The 20,243-nt window shown below is 37.9% G+C and overlaps 1 protein-coding gene across 3 annotated transcripts in view; it reads right to left on the bottom strand.

The window, feature by feature from the left end:
- JAM2 (junctional adhesion molecule 2) overlaps window positions 1-9,616 on the bottom strand; it is a 126,176-nt gene extending 116,560 nt beyond the window's left edge. Inside the window, exon 1 of one of the 3 annotated variants that reach the window (XM_043996972.1) lies at window positions 9,115-9,616. In XM_043996972.1, coding sequence (XP_043852907.1) covers window positions 9,115-9,181 — 67 coding nt within the window. In that variant the 5' untranslated portion in view covers window positions 9,182-9,616. The remainder of the gene's footprint in view (window positions 1-9,114) is intronic. The other 2 variants (XM_043996973.1, XM_043996971.1) reach the window with 2 other exon arrangements.
- Window positions 9,617-20,243: the final 10,627 nt, after the last annotated feature.

Below are 20,243 nucleotides of genomic sequence, written 5' to 3'. Positions count from 1 at the left end.
TGCCTATCGTCTTCCCTTTTAAAATGCAAGCTCATTGAGAGAAAGTATTGTCTTGCTTGCTTGTATTTGTATCCCAAATACTACATGCCTAAATGCTTTTCATTTATTCCCTTATCCCTCTTTTCATGTAAGGATTTTACAATCTAATAAAGGAAGATAAAACATATGGAAGTGGTGGCAAAGGAGGAGTGTTTTGGACAGGGAAATTGAAGGTAATAGTGATTGGAGACGTAGGGCAAATTATTGGTATGGCCTTTCCAGGAATAGTGTTGTTTGATTGCAGTTCTAAAAAATAGAATTGGAAAGGGGGTTAATGAGAGGAGGAGAGATGGAATGGAGCGCAGTAATGGATACATATAACAACATGGCATAGAGATGGCCAAGAAGTGGTGAGTGCTGTGTAGGTCAGGGATGAGGACAAGGTGATCTATCTTTTTTTTTTTTTTTTTTTGGTGAAGCAATCGGGGTTAAGTGACTTTGCCCAGGGTCACACAGCTAGTGTCAAGTGTCTGAGGCTGGATATGAACTCAGGTCTTCCTGAATCCAGGGCCAGTGCTTTATCCACTGTGCCACCTAGCTGCCCCAGGACTGTATAGCTTTGCATTGGATCAACAATTGCATGTGTTTCTGGTTGTTATCCTTGTTTTTTCCTAAAATGAAGAGACTGAACCATGATAAGCTCTGTACTAGAGAAGGAAGTTCCCAAAGCTGAGGAAGTTTTGAAGGTTCTATCTATAAAACAGGACTCCAGGAGCAGGGAAACTAGAATATTATTTTGGGGAACTAAGTATAAGTGTGAAATGCTGTGGCCTTTCTCCTTACTCACCGATCCACTATAGAAGAATCTTCTTGGAAAGAACCCTAATAATACCTTACCCAAGATGCTGCTGAGACCTGATGAATTTCTTCACTCTGTTTTCCTTTCTGCTTTACTTCTGCTTGACAAAAGATTGGCTTCTCTTTCTTTTTAACTTAAATTTTAAAAATTTACTTTTTACTTTTTAAACTTTATTTTTATTTTATTGATAGCAAACAGATTTATTTAGGACTTTTTAAAATTCTATTTCATTGCTTTGGGAGGATTAACATTTAGTTTCCTTTTACCTATATCAGACCACTTGGTACCCAGAACTGTGTTTTCAGACTTCATAAATAACTTACTTATGGAATGTTTTACATCAGAAATATCTGAATAGATCTGCTGGAATTATTTGTTTAAAGCTAACTGTTTAGGTATTATAGGATGAAGCTTTAAACTGTAGTCCTTTCCAGAAAGAAGTTTCACCATTGAAGACAATTGTTTTCCTGAAAACTCTACATTTATGCCATTCTTCTGAAGATTTTAGATCATAGGCTTAAGGATTATTTAATTACTATTTGGTCATACTTGGTCAAACCAGTTATACTTGATTTCTGATTGTTGTGTTTGCTGTTTTTTAGTCTTTTCAGGTCCTGAGGTTTATTTTATTGTTAGTTTCTTTCTTTCTTTTTTTTTTTTTTGCGGGGCAATGGGGGTTAAGTGACTTGCCCAGGGTCACACAGCTAGTAAGTGTCAAGTGTCTGAGGCTGGCTTTGAACTCGGGTCCTCCTGAATTCAGGGCCAGTGCTTTATCCACTGCACCACCTAGCTGCCCCCTATTGTTAGTTTCTTGACACTTTTAAGTCCATTTACTGAAAGTAATATCTCTATCATCTTATTTCTGTCCTTCAGTGAAAGTAGCTAGAGCAGGGCTTCTTAAACTTTTTCTACTTGTGACCCCTCTTCACCTGAGAAATTTTTACTTGACCCTAGGTATATAGGTATATAAAATAGGTATACTTAACCTTTTACTATTGACAAACTTTTTGCAACCCAACATTGGTTGTGAACCACAGTTTAAGAAGCTTTGATCTAGAGGAACAGCATAGTGTTTTTTTCATGGAATTCACTTATCTCTTTCCTTAGCAGGGCTGTCAAATTATTGAATTCCAAGAGGCTTCTTTGCATTTACAATGGCATTCTAGTAATTTTGCAGAAGAATGAAAGCTTAAACTTTTTGGCAATAACGTTGTACATCTAATTTCTCTTCCACTGCTTGTGTCAACATTTCTGGGGCTATTTGGGGGTTCTCATAGATCTGATACTTTGTCAACAAGGATCAGAACAATCTGCTCCTGAGGCTGCTAACATATTTCTGGCAATGGTTGCCTAGAAGGCATTGCTAAGTGTCTTTCTGGACTTTTAAAATTTGATTAATAGCTTCTTACACTTTAATGATTTTTGCCTCCAGATACAGAGAATTTACTTTTAATTGTAGCCAGTGTGAATGTCTTGGTAATAGAGCAAATGTGTAGTGCGGAAGGGGGAGAGGGACTTTAGCTGTTAGAATACACACAGGATTTTTACAAAAGTTGTTAGGGAATATACTATACTATTTCACTGGAAACTTGAACTATAATCATTTTGTTAATAATTGTAATAGTTTGATATCTCCAAAAGCTTCAAATAAATTAGTCTCCATGGGAAATAACCACTTCTGCTTCCCTGGTCTCCTTGGAAAATAAGGGAAAGCAAAGGATATAGTTAGGAGGAAAGGAAGTCATAAAGTTAAGCCTTGCAGGTGGAAGTAGGGAAGGTCTAAGATGTTCTTCCTCCTCTTTTAGAAGGGAAATCAAACTGATTTCCTGATCAAACTGTAACTCCCAGGGCCCTCTGCTGATTATACATATATAGACTAGATCCTAGCTTCTTAAATTGTGGGTTGAGACCCCATTTGGGGTCATGTAACTGCATGTGGGGATTGTGAAAAATTTGGCAACAGTAAAAGTTTTTGTATAGCTATTTTATATCCGTATATGCCTGGGATTGAGTAAAATTTCTCAGGTGAAAAGGTGTCACAAAAAGGGGTCTTGAGTCGAAAAAGTTTAGTAAGTCCTGGTCTAGATGGTCCCTTCCAACTCTCAAATTCTCTTATTCTAAGAGCAAATGGAACCAACCAGTGGAGACAATTTCATTTCTTTTCTTTTTTCTTTCTTTTTGTTTGACAATTTCTTAAAGGACTTTGGCTGATAAAGGGAGAAGAGATAGATGGTGATAGCTAGTAAAGATGGTGGTTTAACCAGTAAATAAGGAAACGCTGAAGATTAGAGAGAAAAGGGTGATGACAACTGGAGCAATCTGCTGGAGAAGATGGGAGGTGAAGATCAAGGGCATCTGTAGGGGAACTGGTCTGTGAGAAGTAGCCTGTCTTTAGGACAATGAAGTTTTCAGGAATGGACTTCAATATTTGCCCAACTCATCTCTTTGAAAAGAAGTACTGGTAACTGAAAAAGCAGGAGGTGAAGACCAGAGAGCAGAACTTGAAGGAAGGCTAAATGCTGAAATATGTCCTAAGAGGTGGGGGGACCCAAGGCCAAGATGTACAAGTTAGGAAAGAGAGAACTGGCCCAAGGAACAGATCAAGCATCCCTTCAAATCCTGTGGCAAAGCCCTATTACCCCTTTCAGGTAGCCAGATGGGCAAGCTTCTCTGTTCTTTATCTGTTGCTTTCAATTAAGATTTCATTTTCTTATTATAAATCCCACTTCTCCTTAGAAATGCTTGGCTTTTTATGCTATTTACAATTTATAAACAGATGCTTAGCTATTTATGTTATTTACAGCTTATAAATAGAAAGAATAAGGGAGAAAATGTCTCTTCTTCTAGAGGAATGAAAGGTTCAATCTGCAGGTGCTAAATCAGGGACCAGAAATGTTAGGACAAAATAGGGAGAATGGAACTATATACAAAACAGGCATATGAATTTGGGATTTCAGTACTCCTAGAATTAAATGAGAGGCTGGTGAAGCTGTTAGGCTTCAAGGAACATGGATAAGTATACTTATATTTTCTTATAGCCATAGATTCATAGGGTCATAGAGGTGTCGTAAGGATTGAATGAAATAATATGCATTAAGCACTTTGCAAACCTCGAAGTACTGTATCACTGTAAGCTATTTTATTAATGTTAGCTAACTGCTGGGGAATGAGTCTAGATGAAAGAGGCAGAGAAGGGAAGGACCTAGGGTAGAAAGGAAGACTGTGAGCCAGGTGCTGAACTTACTGAGAAACTAGCTGGAATGTCCAGGGAGTGAATAGATAGAAGCCGCCAGGATGTGGATTAGGTGATACATTTTGAAAGAATGAACCTCAAAGGAGGAGAGGTTGCTGAGTGACAGAGGAAGAGTCTGGAAGTGGTAATGGGGAGCAAGGAGAATTCTAACTTTCTCTCCAGGATCATTGTTTTGAGAGCTAAGAAAGAAGTTGCAACCAAAACTGGAAAGGATGGCCATGGATGCAACATTATCTGAGGGGAGCCAGAACTTCCAAGTTCCAGAAGACGAAAAGAAGAGAAAACATCTAAAATGAAGGGAAGTTTATTGATTATGGAATGCAGACTCAGAGAGTACAATAGAATTAATGGTTGCAGAATCAAAATTGGACTCTGGAGTAATTTTTTTCTTTTCTTTCCTTTCCTTTTCTTTTTTTTTTGTAGGGCAATGAGAGTTTAAGTGACTTTCCCAGGGTCACACAGCTAGTAACTGGAGTAATTTTGAGGTGGATGTGGCTGAAAAGCATGAACTGGGGAGTTGAGGGTCAGGGGATGTTTACTCTTAAGCAGCCTGAGATTCAGCATCACTGGGACTAGGAGAGCAAGATGACCCGGAAGCATGTCAGAGTTGATAAATCACTGGACTTGGGAGTTAGGGAGACCAGAATTCAGGTCCCACTTGCTAGCTGTCTGACCCTAGGCAAGTCACTTCACCTCTTTCAGTTTCACTGTGAATTTTCTTTAAGAGCACTGAAGCAGGGGGCAGCTAGGTGGCGCAGTGGATAGAGCACCAGCCCTGGATTCAGAAGGACCTGAGTTCAAATCTGGCTTCAGACGTTTGACACTTACTAGCTGTGTGACCCTGGGCAAGTCACTTAACCCCAATTACCTCACCAAAAAAACAAAAACAAAAACAAAAAAACTAAAACAAAGAGCACTGAAACAAAACAGATTGTTGGGAAAAAAGGAGTTTGTAGTGGCAACCTGGAATTCATTTGAGAAAAGTTTGACTATAAAATGCTTCTCTCTATGGCGTCACGGAGTTGTGTTTCTTATCTGTAATCTGTGATGATCCATGAGAAATTTGTGAAGGCAGATTGATAAGACTATGTGAAACTTCTTCCTTTTCAAAACTGTTGTAAGTGATGTTATAACAAAACCTCATAAAGAACATTCTTTGAAAAGTTTGTGAGGCAAGTGGATTTTTGAAAGACTGATTCTTGTAATTACTGAAGAAATTACAAAGAGAAAAAACTAATCTAGCTTATTTCCTAAGAGACTGAATTTTACTTTTATCTTGAAAAGAAATATGAAGAAGAATCTTGAAATGTTAATCACTATCTGGAATAAACTGAATGGCATGTGGCTAAGTTTCCAGATATGTGAAGAGGAGAAATCTCTTATTATACTGAGGATTTGAGGTGTCTTTGACTATGAACTTATACATACCCAAAATATTAAAAGTAGTTACATATATCTCTTCTTAATTGTTACTTTTGTTGATTCATTATGTACTTTCAATATATATATAATTATAGAGAAATAAAATAGATAATAGGTTGTTTTTCTCCTGTTTATTAAATAGTTAATATTTATGTGAGATGGGGGCTTGAGCTAATGAATAATAAAGATGATACAAATTTATTAATTATTAGAAAACTCTTCAATCATACTCCTAATATATAGCAATTAGCCAAGTGGCTGGGTAAAGATAGGTAACCTACAAACAAGGGTAGTCAGACCTTAAATTTTATTACTCTGTTTTATGTGAGAGTATGTCCTTACCAACAGGCTACATAATAACTATTATTATTTATAAACTGAGGATGTGATTTTTTTTTTTACTAGATGATCTTCAATGTCCCTTCTAGGCTCTAAATCCCGTGATCTCTATAAAAATACATTTATCAAGGATTATACTCTGTTTCTTGGGGTTGGGGGACTTGGGAGGTCCTTAAGTGTTAGGATGCATGGGGTGGGCACCTGAGTGTAATTAAATACCACCTCAAATAATTAGTTGTGTGACCTTGGGTAAGTCACTTAGCTCTCTGAATCTCAGTTTCCTCATTTGTAAAATGAGGGGGTTGACTCTAAGGTCCCTTCCAGCTCTAAATCTATGATCCTACAAATCTGTCAGAGTATGTATGCTATGTAAAAACAAAATTTATCAATTAAAAATATCCACACAGGGGCAGCTAGGTGGTGCAGTGGATAAAGCACTGGCCCTGGATTCAGGAGGACCTGAGTTCAAATCCGGCCTCAGACACTTGATACTTACTGTGTGACCCTGGGCAAGTCATTTAACCCCCATTGCCCTAAAAAAACCAAATAAACAAACAAAAATATCCACGAAAGCCTATGAAAATAGTGTATGTAGGAAGGGGGAGAATAATTATACAAAACATGATAATTTCTTAACAATGAGAGAGTATTCATGACTCATTCACTGACCTGTCATTCCACAAAATGGAATTCTGTGTTCATATCAGTAGGCAGTTAAAACCAAACCAAACGACACATAGAAAAACAGAGAAAGTAGCAACAATGAATAATAGTAGGCACCATGAACCCACAACCCTCTAAGGATGGCAACATAAAGAAATGATAAGACATGGGAAATTGTTTTCATAATGCTGAAGGAAGGCAAACCTAGGGGAGGGGGAATATTGAAAGAAGACAAATAGGTTGAATAAAGTCACATAAACTTTCACGGAATTACAGGATGGGGAATCGAAGGGACCTTGGAAATCACTTAGTCCAACTACCTGACTTTTTTTTTTTTTTTTTTGCAGGGCAATGAGGGTTGAGTGGCTTGCTCAGGGTCACAGCTAGTAAGTGTCAAGTGTCTGAGGTCACATTTGAACTCAGGTCCTCTTGAATCCAGGGCCAGTGCTTTATCCACTGCACCACCTAGCTGCCCCGCATTTACATTTTCTAAAAATGGCTCAATAAAGATAATTTTAGTGACATCTGAAGTTTGGGTTTTGCTATAGAAAGTTTGAGATAGAGAGAAGCAAAACCTGTGGATATTCGACTGAGCTAAAATCAACTGGGAGATCACCATCCTGTTTAGACAATCAACAGAATGGCTGGGGGACCCAAAGCATCTTATCAATTATATTTGTAATCTGCATTTTATTTTATTTTATTTTTTAAGCTATTCAGAGAAAGGAAGTCACATGAAACTGGGACCTTCCCCCTGGACTAAAATCCTCAAGAACTATTCTCAATGTTTCCAAGAAGACTTTGTGCTCCAAACTTGTTTTGTTTTATATCCTCCACCGCTAGAGAAAGAGGAAGGAGTCTAGGGACCTCCTAGAAAAAGAGGAAGGAGAATAGAGACAGAGAGGTCATGCCCTTAACTAACAACACTAACCTCTTTTCAGCTTCTATCTGTGCATAGTCTTCCCCAATTAGATTAAAGGCAGGTACAATCTTTGTTTCTATATATACCCCTCAGGGCTAAGTACTGTGCCGGGCGAATGGGAAGCACTCAATAAAAGTTTATTGACTGACTGACTACTCCCCTCCACATACTCTATGGTCCAGCCACACTGGCCTTCTTACTTGGTGCTCACATAGGACACCCTTCCTTTCTCTATATCTTTACACTGGCTGTTCCCCACGTCTGTCATGCTTTTCCTCCTTTGCTCTGTCCTGTGGATCCTTGGGCTTCCTTTAACACTAGACTCATCAGCCACCTCCTGTAGGAGGCCTTTGCTGATCCATTAGCTCCTACTTAGCCTGCCCCTCCATCTATTCTGTGTTTATCCGTGTAGCTATGATTTATGTATATATTGTCTCTTCAAAGCAAGGACAGCTTTTGATTTTTCTTCCTATCTTCAATGTTTAGCACAGTGCTTGACAGTCTCTTTATTTAGTGTTATTTAGTGCTTAATAATAAGTACTTATTTAATGACTAATTGACAAGTGCCCTGCAGGTTTTCTTGACAGTTGGGACAGGTGATAGAGAGGAAAGAGTTAGTGAACTGTTTCCTATTTGTACAGTCTTGGGATCTCAAAGATTTCTTTCACTTCAAAATCCCAGTCCCAAATACCAGGAAAAATAAATACAACCCTTTTTTTAACACAATGAACACAATAAAGCAAAGGAAAACAACATGGAAAGACATCAGAACTGATCAGTACAGAGTCCCATATTGACTTCAGAGCCCTGGATGTGAAGCATATGTTTCTCCTCTCAACAGAAAAGATGGTAGACCACAGGTAAGAAATGATGTAGCCAATGTATTAGTTCGTTTTCTTTTTTAGTACCAGGGAAAACTGGGCAAAAGAGATCATTGTCAAGTAGCAATGCTATAAAGCTAGAAAAACCCCTGAGATTTGGAGTGGTGAACAGGGGTTCAAACACCACCTCTGTCACTTCTGACCTTGGGCAAATTAGTTAACAACTGGGCCTCGGTTTCTTTTTCTATAAAATGAGGAGTTGTCATATATATATAAAAATGTGTGTGTGTATGTATATATGTATGTATATGTATGTAAAATATATACATATATAATCTCTATATATGTAAGAAAGGACATACTACCTCTCCACATGTGTGAAAAAAATTTTCCCATTACTTTTCCAGAAGCTCTTACTTCCAACATCTCCTGGTATTATTAAGACTTATCAAGTGGCCAGTTTTAAACTCTAGCCTATTTCCTTCCTCTCCAATCTAAACAAGTACAACTTAACCAGAAAGAAGATAAGAAGAGATATGCTAGCTCTCTCTAACTACAAATTGAAAAATAGATTTTTCCAGTAAATTTAAAAATAAAATAAAACCAGAAACAAATTCTTCACATTTCACCTTCACTCCATCCTACAAACAACCAGTTTCTGGCTTGCCTACTAGAAAACCAGATGCTCCACTCCAAAGGGACTCAGACCCGCAGAGCTTCCTCATTCTGCCCTGAGGGTACCATAGACTGAGAGCATTGGAGAGCTGCTGATGCAGAGCAAAGTCTAACAGCAGAAAGATATTTGGAGTGGTGTCCGTACTATAGGAGAAAAGCAGGGTTAACCTATACAACTTACAGCCCAGGGCTACCCCCAGGTAGCTCAGCAGCAGGAGGAGAAAGCGGTGGCGGCTCCTTCTCGCCATCTTCCAGAGAACAGCTCTTTTCTCCTCCGGATCAGCGTAGAGGCTGGACGTAGGAGAATCTCAGCAGCTCAAAGAAGATGGAGGAGGAGGGGAAGGAAGGGAAAGGGGGAGGAGAAGGGTGTGGGGGAAGACTTTAGCTCTCGTAGCTTTTTTTTTGTTTTTGTTCTTTTTAAAAAAGTAAATTACAAGAGGCGGGTTCTTTCCTGTAGCCCTTGGTCTGTGGGACAGCTTTCCTTTCTTTTCTGAACCACACTTATAGTCTGAGTGGGCAGGGGAGGTGCTGATGGGGGTGGGAGAAGACGCCTGCAGTCAGTCCCCAAGTAATAAACGAACTAGACGGATTCGAGTAACTGCAAGGAAAAGACCTGGAGCACTTGGCTGTCTGGCTTGGTGTCAGGCATTGTAAGTGCAGTCAGCTGTCCCCGGGGGTGGAGAAGTCGCAGAGACAGGACAAGGAGGCTGTTCGCAGAGGAAAGGAATTTCCTCAGTTCCAACCTTTCTTTTTGACAGTAGATAAAATTTTCCACTTTAGAATCCAGCCCGGAGAGAAGTTTGGGGGAAATGTCGGTGTAGCTGCGCGGATTCCCGCGGTCCCCCACCCCCTTTTTCCTTTTTGTTCTAGTGTCAGAAGACATGTGAAGCAGCTTTCACGTACTGTATAGAGAGGGCCTCTGAGGCAGGAAAACCTGTATTCAAGCACCACCATCTGACACCTACATCTACGGGCTGTGTGACACTGACCAAAGATCTGCTTCATCTCCATGCTCTAGCAATTTTCTAATCTTATGAACTTCCAGCCTCCATTGAATGAGGGAGTTCCCTATACCGAAGAAATCTCATGTCTTGTCCAAGGTGATTCTTTGTTCGTTCCAATACAGAAAAATAAGGCAATGAATTAGGGAATGCAGAACCCCCCCCCCCCCCGCCCCATTAGTACGATTATTTCTCACGCAGCAACATTCCCACTTTCCAGATTCTATGGGGTTGGTTTCCTCTAGAAGCAGTCTGAGCCTCGGATCTTTGGTTAATCCGACTCCTTCAATGTTTGACACTATTTATGTGCAAAACTAATCTTTGTACATACATTGTCAAGTATTTATCCTATTCCGCTTAAGTATCTGCGGTTTTATGTCATTTAACACATAAACATTAATACTGTTGCCTTTTGTTAAAGATTTGTCTTGGCACTGTATTTTTAAAAGGGAACCTTTTCCAGATGTAATTGTTTGTTTTATAATATATACAGATCCACACTGTGTACTATTGATCTAGTTTTTTCCTATAGAAACAACTAACATATGAGAGGATAAGTTTTTAGGATGATAGAGCCTGAAAAGGTAATATTTTCTCTCTAATTTGCTTCCTATTTGGGGGGTCAATTATAAACATGACGACCACATATTCAAATATGCAAACAAGAACAAAACAAACGATTTCATATTAAAATGTGTTATTCCATTTAGTTTGTTTTTCAGTCTACATTAATTTTAATAGAACCATACTTCTTATTTCCATGTCCCTTTTAAAAAATTTCTCTCCAGATTTTGTTGCTGTTATTTTATTTAGAGTAAGTGTGTATATAATGTTACATTTTTCTTTCTTCGTTGTGCATCATTCCATGTTTTCCTGTATTTCTTTGTATGCTTCATATTTCTCTGTGATTGGTACAATCATAGTACATTACATTCATTTGGCACAATTTGTTCAGCCATTCTCTAATAAGATATATTATTTTCAAGGTTCTTGGAAAGAAAGTTGCAATTGTTTAAATGGGGGATGTGGTTGAAGGGCAGAAGCATGGTTGAAAACTTTTACTTTCGTAAAAGTAGAATAGATTAAGTAGCTGACATAGCAAAATTCAACCAGTTCACTGGGCAACAGGCCCTTAGCCATGAAATACAAGACTTCCCGATGTTTTGTTAAATGTGTGTGAGAAGCTCAGTGCATATTAATGAGAAGCAATTGATGAAAAAAGCAATGAAAGAGGGGCATGAGGAATAAAGAAAGCAGAAGGAAAATGTTGAACTAAGAAATAAAATACAAAAACTGTCATAAAATCATTTTTTCTGGTTAAGTGCAGTCTGGTGAAGCACAAAGATCTTCAAGGTTAGGATTTCTTGAAAGGTTAATGGGAACACTTTTTGCTAAGATTCAAAGTTGGTCATTTTAGTTCAGTGCTTTCATTTAACAGACAAGGAAACTGAGACCTAAAGACTTGCCAAAGATCACTTAGGTATTAAGTAGCAAGCCTGTTTGTGAGTACCAGATGTAGGTTCTTTCTGTTACAACTATATTCCCTTTAGATTCCCCTTTTGATATTGCTGCCACCAGGTCATTTCTCATCCACTTTTTCCTCTGTCAGTTCTAAACAGTATTTAACCTTGTTTTATACTTTGATTTAATTAATAAGAGAATAAACTGTTTATATATGTATACATATGTGTTGTTATGGAAGGGAAATTGAACAACTGAGCAGTGATTCAACATAATATATAGAAAGCCTAAGAGGTAGAATTTGAATCCTGGTCTTCTGGCCTGGGAGAGGAATCTCTGGGTCAAATTCTAATTATGAACTGCTTTCTAAAAGGCTTGTGCTGGGGGCAGCTAGGTGGCACAGTGGACAAAGCACTGGCCCTGGATTCAGGAGGACCTGAGTTCAAATCCAGACTCAGACACTTGACACTTACTAGCTGTGTGACCCTGGGCAAGTCACTTAACCCTCATTGCCCTGCAAAAACAAACAAACTAAAAGGCTTGTGCTAATTGATAGTTTCACCATGAAGAACTAGTGTTTCTATATTTGTACAAAACTTCCTGCATTGATTGTTTTCATCTTTTGTTATTTTTGGCAATTTGCAGAGTATAAGGTGAAATCTCAGAGTTCTTTTGATTTTCATTTTTCTTATTATTATTGACTTGGAGCATTCTTTCATATTGTTGTTTGTTAATAGTTTACAATTCTTTTGAGAAGTGCTGTTTATACCCTTTGGACACTTTTCTATTTGAGAATACATATCTTGTGAATGGTTTATGATCTGCTTCTGTTCTAATTATTTTGTTAAGATCTTTAATATTAATGTCACATATTCTTGATGAATCACGGTAATTTTTTCTCCAGAATTTTATTTAGAATTTTTGGAGATTATATAGTATTGGTGTTAATTGTTGTTATTTAAATAATAATAATAATAAACATTTTACTTTAAAGTTTTGAGTTCCAAATTCTACCGCTCCTTCCCTTCCTTCCCTCTTCCCTCCCTGAGGTGATAAGTGATCAGATATAGGTTGTACATGTGCAATTATGTAAAACATTGCCATTTTAGTCATTTAATATAAGAAAACGTGAATAAAAGAAAAATGAAAGAATGCAAAAAATAGCATGCTTCAATCTGTTTTCACTCAATATCAATTCTTTCTTTGGGAGTAGATAGTATCCTTTATCATTAGTCCTTTGGGATTGTCTTGGATCATTGTTGTTTTTTAAAATTTCTGCATTAGCTATGTTCTGAAAAAAGAGGGGGGCAAGAAAAATGAAGGGAAAATTATGCTTCAATCTTCCTTAGTCCATCAATTCTCTATCTGGAATTGGACAGCATTTTACTTCATAAATCCTTTGGAGTTGTGGTGGAGAATTGAATTGAGGTATCATGTTAGGGCCTAGGCAAGATGGCTGAGTAAGGCAGGAACTCACCTAATTCTCCCAAATTTGCCTCCAAACAACTATAAAATATGCTTTAAAACAAATTTTGGAATGGTAGAACCAACAAAAGGATGGGGGAGAAACAATTTTCCAGGGTAATAGAACTTAGAAGATTGGAAGAAAAAGTCTGTCTCATTGGGGTAAAAAGAGGAGCACAGTCTGGCATGGGAGGTGTCCAGGCAAGCCAACAGCAAGACACTGTGCCCCTGGAACAGGCTAACAGCAAGGCCTATTCCCCTTCCTTCCCCCCGCCCCCCCCATACCTATGCCCCATGGCTCCTGCACAAGAAGCTTGGGACAGTCCTCTCTCCACTTCAGGAGCAGAACTCAATTTTAACATAAAGTTAAAAGTCACAAAATAGGCTGGAAAAATGAGCAACAAACAAACAAACAAAAGAACCCTACCATGGAAAGTTACAATTGTGATAGGAAAGACCAAAACACAAACTCAGAAGAGTACAACAATGTCAAAACACCTACATGTGAAGCTTCAAAGAAAAATGTGAAGTGGTCTTAGGTCCAAAGAGAACTCCTAGAAGATCTCAAAAAGGATTTTAAAAAGCAAATAAGGAAGGTAGAGGAAAAATTGGGAAAAAATGAGTGTTCCAAGAGAATCATGAAAAAAAGCCAATAGCTTGGTAAAGGAAGTACAAAAAATGGAAAAAAAAAGTATAAAAACTCACTGAAGAAAACTACTCCTTAAAAAGTAGAATTGGCCAAATAGAAAAGGAGATGCAAAAGCTTATTGGAGTTGTAGTGGGTCATTGTATTGATCAGTTGCTAAGTTTTTCACAGTTGATTATCTTTACAATGTTGTTCCTATGTAGAGTGTTCTCCTGATTTTACTCATTTCATTATGCATCAGTTCATATAAGTCTTCCCAGGCTTTTCTGAAACAATGCCTTTTTTGGGGGTGGGGGGCAATGAGGGTTAAATGACTTGCCCAGGGTTACACAGCTAGTAAGTGTCAAGTGTCTGAGGCTGAATTTGAACTCAGGTCATCCTGAATCCAGAGCTGGTGCTTTATCCACTGCGCCACCTAGGTGCCCCCTTCATTATTTCTTTCTTTCTTTGGATCATGGTTTTCAGGTAGTTCAATGATTTTCAAATTATCTGTCCTAGGTCTATTTTCCATGTCAGCTGTTTTTCCAAAGAGATATTTCATATTGCCCTCAATTTTTTTATTCATTTGAATTTGCTTTATTGTGTCTTGATTTCTCATAAAGTCATTAGCTTCTATTTGCTCTATCCTAATTCTTAAGCAGTGATTTTTTTTTTTTCAGAGAGTTTTCATACCTCATTTCCCATTTGGCCAATTTGGCTTTTCAAGCTGTTGACTTTTTTTTCATGACCCTCCTGCATTACTGTCATTTCTCTTTCTCTTTTTTCCTCTACTTCTCTTTATCTTCAAAGTCCCTTTTGAGTGCTTCCATGGCCTGAGACCAATTCATATTTTTTTTTGGAAGCTTTGGATGTAGGAGCTTTGATTTTGTTATCTTCTTCTGAGGGTGTATTTTGATCTACCTTGTCACCAAAGAAACTTTTGATTGTCCAAATCTTTTTCTGCCTGCTCATTATCCTAGCCTATTTCTTGGCTTTTAACTCCTTCTTAAAGTGGAGCACTGCTTCCAGGGCACATTGTCCCAAGCTTCAGGGGATCTCAGGTGGTATGATTTAAGGAGAGGCTCATTCTCACCCCACCTGGCCTGTAAGTAACCATGGGCCTGCTTGCTCTTTATTATTATTTTTTTTTTGTGAGGCAATGGGGGTTAAGTGACTTGCCCAGGGTCACACAGTGAGTGTCAAGTGTCTGAAGTTGGATTTGAACTCAGGTCCTCCTGAATCCAGGGCCAGTGCTTTATCCATTGTGCCACCTAGCTGCCTCCCCCCTCCCTTGCTCTTTAACCTGGAAGCAGAAATCTGATTGAAATCTGATTCCCTGTGGTTGAAAGCTTGGTGTGCCTATGCCCCTCCCCCACTGGGCTGCTGCCACTCTAGTAGGCTTCCTGAACAACATAGCAATACTCTGCCTCTGCCCCTGCAGAGACCCCCACTATTTCCCCCCAGGCAACCACTGGACCCCCTCACCAGTCTGTGAGCCAAGTTTCAGAAGTAGCCGCTGATGCTGATGATTCCGGGTCTCTGAAGGTGCGGACTGCCTGGGGCTGGATCTGTGTCATGTTCTGAGCCCCTCTCTCACCCCAGTACAGCAGACCTTCCCTGCCACCCTTTTTAAACCATCTTTGACTGGAAAATGATCTCTCTCTGTTCCTCTGTGGGTTCTGCTGCTCCAAGAATTTTCTTATGGCATTTTTTTTTTAAGGTATGTGGACAGATTGGTCAGGATCTCTGAGAGTTACAGCCTTTCCTCTGCCATCTTGGTTCCACCCTCCCTTCATTATTTCTTACAACAACAGTATACTATTATATTAATATAACATAAATTGTTCAGTCATTCCCCATTTGATGGGCATCCCCATAGTTTCTAATTCTTTGCTACCATAAAAGAGTTGCTATAAATTTTTTTGTACATAAGGGTCCTTTTTCCTTTTATTTGCATGTGAATAGCAAAAAGAACTATTTAATTTTTTAAAAAACTTCTGGCTGGGTCAAATAACCAACAAGAAGGAGGATTACACATGTTCTGCATTCTCATGACCTCTCCAAAATGACATTATGCACAAGAGATAAAACAACTTTAGCTATCTCCAAGGTCTAAGACACCAAGACCATAACAAGGTTACAAACGAATGAACTAATAACAGAAAATCCTAATCCTTGCTAATGTGATCATTCAGGCCAACCACAATATTCTAGTGGGGAATCACAAGCCTAACCATGACCCACAGGTTTGAAAGAGAATTGAACTCCATCTCTTATCCCAGTCCCATGGAAAGCCAAAAGCCAGAAGCAGGCTCTGCCCAAGATAGCAGCATGATACATACATTAATGAAGAAGAAAAAGAGGGAACTGATGTACTGAACAGGCATTTTAAAAAATTAGAAGGCCAACAAATAAATAAATCTAAAATAAATACAAAACAGGAAATTTAACATTAGAGGTAAAATAGATTTTTAACTAAAAACCCAAAAAATCCTATAGAACTTATCAGTAAAACCGAGATCCAGTTCTTTAAAGAGACTAATAAAATTTATAAACTGTTAGCCATCTGAATAAAAAGAAGAGAGCAGAAAGTCAAATCAGAAAAACAATAAATGAAATGGTAAAGTCACAACAAAATCAAAAGAAATAAAAAGAATGATCAGAACCTACTATGCACAATTACATGATTGTAAAGGCATAGAATAGTGTTTCTAATACTATAATAAAAAATGAAGAAAGGTATTGTTTTAGAGAAACCTGGGAAAACTTGCATGAACTGATCAAGTGAATTCAGTAGAACCAGGAGAACAATTTATGCTATCAATGAATACAATACATTTAGACATGTCCAATATGGAATTTTTTCTTGAAAATGCTTATTTTGTCAGTTTGATTATCAGCTTGATTTTTAAAAATATACATTTTTTCAATGAATAAACTTTTCCCCCTTTCTCCTCTACCAGGGGAAAAAAGATTATAAAATCTTTGTAACAGTATAAGAAATAGGGAGTTTAAACAACCTAATCTAAGGGGGAAAAATTGAAGAAATCATAAATGAAGTTGCAAAGAAAGAAACTCCAGAACCAGGTAGATTTACAAGTGAATTCTATAAAATATTTAAAAACAATGAGTTCTAGTTCTCCATAAACTATTTGTAAAAATAGGGAAAGAAGAGATGATACCAAATTTCTTCTTTGATACAAATGCAGTCTTTGTGCTAGTATCAGGGAGAGTCAAAACAGAGATAGAAAATATAGACCAACATCCCCAAAGAACAGTAGAGCAAAAAATTTAAATAAAACATTAGCAAGGGAGCAGCTAGGTGGCATGGTGGATAAAGCACTGGCCCTGGATTCAGGAGGACCTGAGTTCAAATCTGGCCTAAGACACTTGACACTTACTAGCTGTGTGACCCTGGGCAAGTTACTTAACCCTCAATGCCCTGCAAAAAAAACCCCAAAACAAAAACAAAAACAAAAAAACATTAGCAAAGAGGCTATAGCAACATATCTTAAAGATTATACATTAGAACCAGTTTGGGCTTTTACTAAGTCAGAATTGATTTAACATTGGGAAAACTATAAAAATAATTGATCATATTAATAACAAGAATAATAAAAACCTATGATTATGATAATCAATGCAGATTTTTAAAAATAAATGTAAGGCCCATTTTTGTTAAAAAGAAAATACTACAAAACACAGGAATAAAAGTACCTTAACTCAATGTGGTAAATGGTATATGCACACACATATGTGTACATGTATGTGTATATGCATGTGTGCATATATATACACATAGACAAATACATATATGTATATATTTAAAATCAAGAGCTAGCATTATACGTAATGAGGACAAACTAGAGTCTTCTTCCAATCAGATCAGGAGTGAAGCAAGATTTTATTTCATATACTGCTGGAAATGGTAACTATAACAATAAACAATTGGCAGATTGATCCAAAATGACAAAATTGATACTACTACCTAAATTAATTTACATATTTAGTGTCATATCAATCCAACTACCAAAAAATTATTTGAAAGAGTTGGAACCCCCCCCCCCAAAATTCTTCCTGAGGTACAAAAGGTCAATGATATCATGGGAATGAGTGAAAAAGGTGGGAAAGAAGGGGGCTAGTAGTACCAGACCTCAAATTGTACCACAAAACAATAATCATCAAATCATCTCAATCATCACTGGTTGAGAAATAGAGAAATTCAACAGTAGAATAGATTAGGTTCACAATATACAGAAGGAAATGCACACAGTCACCCAGTGTTTGATAAACTTAAAGATCTAGCTAATGGAGAAAGAACTCATTATTCAATAAAAACTGAAGTATTCTGCCAGGAAGTCATTGTAGAAGAATACTTTACTCTGTATACCAAGAAAATCTCCAAATGTGTATATGATTTTGGTACAACAGGTAATATCATAAATAAATTAGAGGAATGAGGAAGAAATTACCTTTCAGACTTATGGATAGGTAAACAGTTTATGATCAAAGAAGGGACAGAGAGAATTACTGAAGACAAAATAGACAATTTTGATGAAATAAAATGAAAACTTTTTGTTTGTTTGTTTTTGTGAGGCAATTGGGGTTAAGTGACTTGCCCAGGGTCACACAACTAGTAAATGTCAAACGTCTGAATCCAGATTTGAACTCAGGTCCTCCTGACTCCAGGGCTGGTGCTCTATCCATTGTGCCACCTAGCTGCCCCTAAAACATTTTTTGCACAAACAAAACCAATGCAGCTAAAATCAGAAGGAAAGCAGGTAAATGGGAAAAACTGCATCAAGTTCTTCTGATATGGGGCTCATTTAAAACATATATGGAACTGATTAAAATTTAATTGCTAAATGATCGATATCTATAGAGTTTTCAAGGGAAGGAATTCAAGCTTGGCAAAATTGACAAAAAATATCACAAATGTTGGAGGAGCTAGGAAACAGATACATTGATGCACTATAGGTGGAACTGTGAATTGTTAGACACATTTTGGAAAGTAATGGGACTATACCTAAAAATTACTAACTTGTGCATAAACTTCATCTGTACTCCAAAGAGATTGATAAAAGGTTTTTTTTATGTACAAACATATGTATAACAGTTCTTTTCATAGTATCAAAGAACTGAAATTAAGGGGGCGCACATCAATTGAGGAGTAACTGAACATGTGGGAATTTGTTTTTCTTGAAAATTCTTCTTTGTTACAAAGGTTTTATAATCTTTTCTAGAGGAGGGAAGGAAAAAAAAGTTTATTAATTGAAAAAATGTACTTTAAAAATAAATCAAGCTGATAATTTTCCAATTTCCATTGTACTTTGTCTGTGGAGATAATTTACTTATCTGTGTATATGTTATTTTCCCAATATAATGTCAGCTTTTTGGAGGGCAAGGACTGTTGCTTTTGTCTTTGTGCCAGGTGGCATAGTAGATAGAGTGCCAAGCCTGGAGTCAGGTAGACTCATCTTCATGAGTTCAGATTCAGCCTCAGACTTACTAGCTTTGTGACCCTAAGCAAGTCACTTAACCCTGTTTGCCTTAGTTCCTCATCTTTAAAATGAACTGGAGAGCAGCTAGGTGGCACAGTGGATAGAGCACCGGCCCTAGAGTCAGGAGTACCTGGGTTCAAATCCGGCCTCAGACACTTAAAACTTACTAGCTGTGTGACCCTGGGCAAGCCACTTAACCCCAATTGCCTCACTAAAAAAAAAAAAAAAATAAGATGAACTGGAGAAGGAAATGGCAAATCATTTCAGTAAATTTGCCAAGAAAACCCTAAAATGGGGTCACAGAAAATTAGGCATGACTGAAATGACAGAACAACAGCAAGAACAACAACAATTTATGTCACCTACAGATACAAACATATTCTGTGATTTTGGTAGAAGAATCATAGGACCACAAATTTACATCTGGAAGAAACCTTTTATTTCCTTTTTGAGTTCATGTGGTAGATAACTGCTACCAAAATATATCTACCACAGTGCAGAAATTAGAGAAGTAAAAACCTAGTTTTTGTCATGCTTTAAGCATAATGAACAGATCTCACACAATAAAAATAATGCTGAATGAAGATTAGGAGTCTAACAAGTCCTTTTACAGATGTAACCCCTGTCCCAAAGTCCATTAATAGGAGACTCTCTCCTTATTGGTGGAGATGAAGGAAGGCCTGTCTTTGCTTGAGGGATGAGATGGAGTTGGTGAGAGGAGAGCACTTTTTTCTCAGCCAGTTTCCCTTCTTTGGGGAACTGGGTGAGAGTCTTTTTTGAGCCTCTTGTCAAGTGGGCTTCCAGCCTCCAGAGAGAAGATGGAAGAGGCCCACTTCAGGCTGCTGAAAGAAAAGACTCTGGGAAGACATGAGAGGAGCAGGTAGTCATCATGTCTTTATCCCCAGCTGGCTACTCTAGAGTCTTAGGGCAGCCAAGTGGTGCAGTGGGTAGAGCACTGGCCCTGAAGTTGGGAGTATCTAAGTTCAAATCTGACCTCAGACACTTACTAGCTGTGTGACCCAGGCTAAGTCACTTAATCACCCAATTGCATTAAAAACATCCTGAGCCATCTGTAGCTGTCCTGATAACATATCTTACCACTGGACCCAGATGGCTCAGGAGAAGAGAGTGAGGTTGGTGACCTTGCACAGTCCTCCCTCACTTAAATCCAATTCACTGCAAGTCATGATATCACCCTGATGTCAAAATCCTCTTTAAGAATGAACTTTAGAGACTTTAGGGAGCTTCTTCTTGGGTG

The sequence above is a fragment of the Dromiciops gliroides genome, chromosome 3 (assembly GCF_019393635.1).
Source record: "Dromiciops gliroides isolate mDroGli1 chromosome 3, mDroGli1.pri, whole genome shotgun sequence".
NCBI classification, from domain to species: Eukaryota; Metazoa; Chordata; class Mammalia; order Microbiotheria; family Microbiotheriidae; genus Dromiciops; species Dromiciops gliroides.
This window is presented reverse-complemented; position numbering and strand designations above follow the sequence as displayed.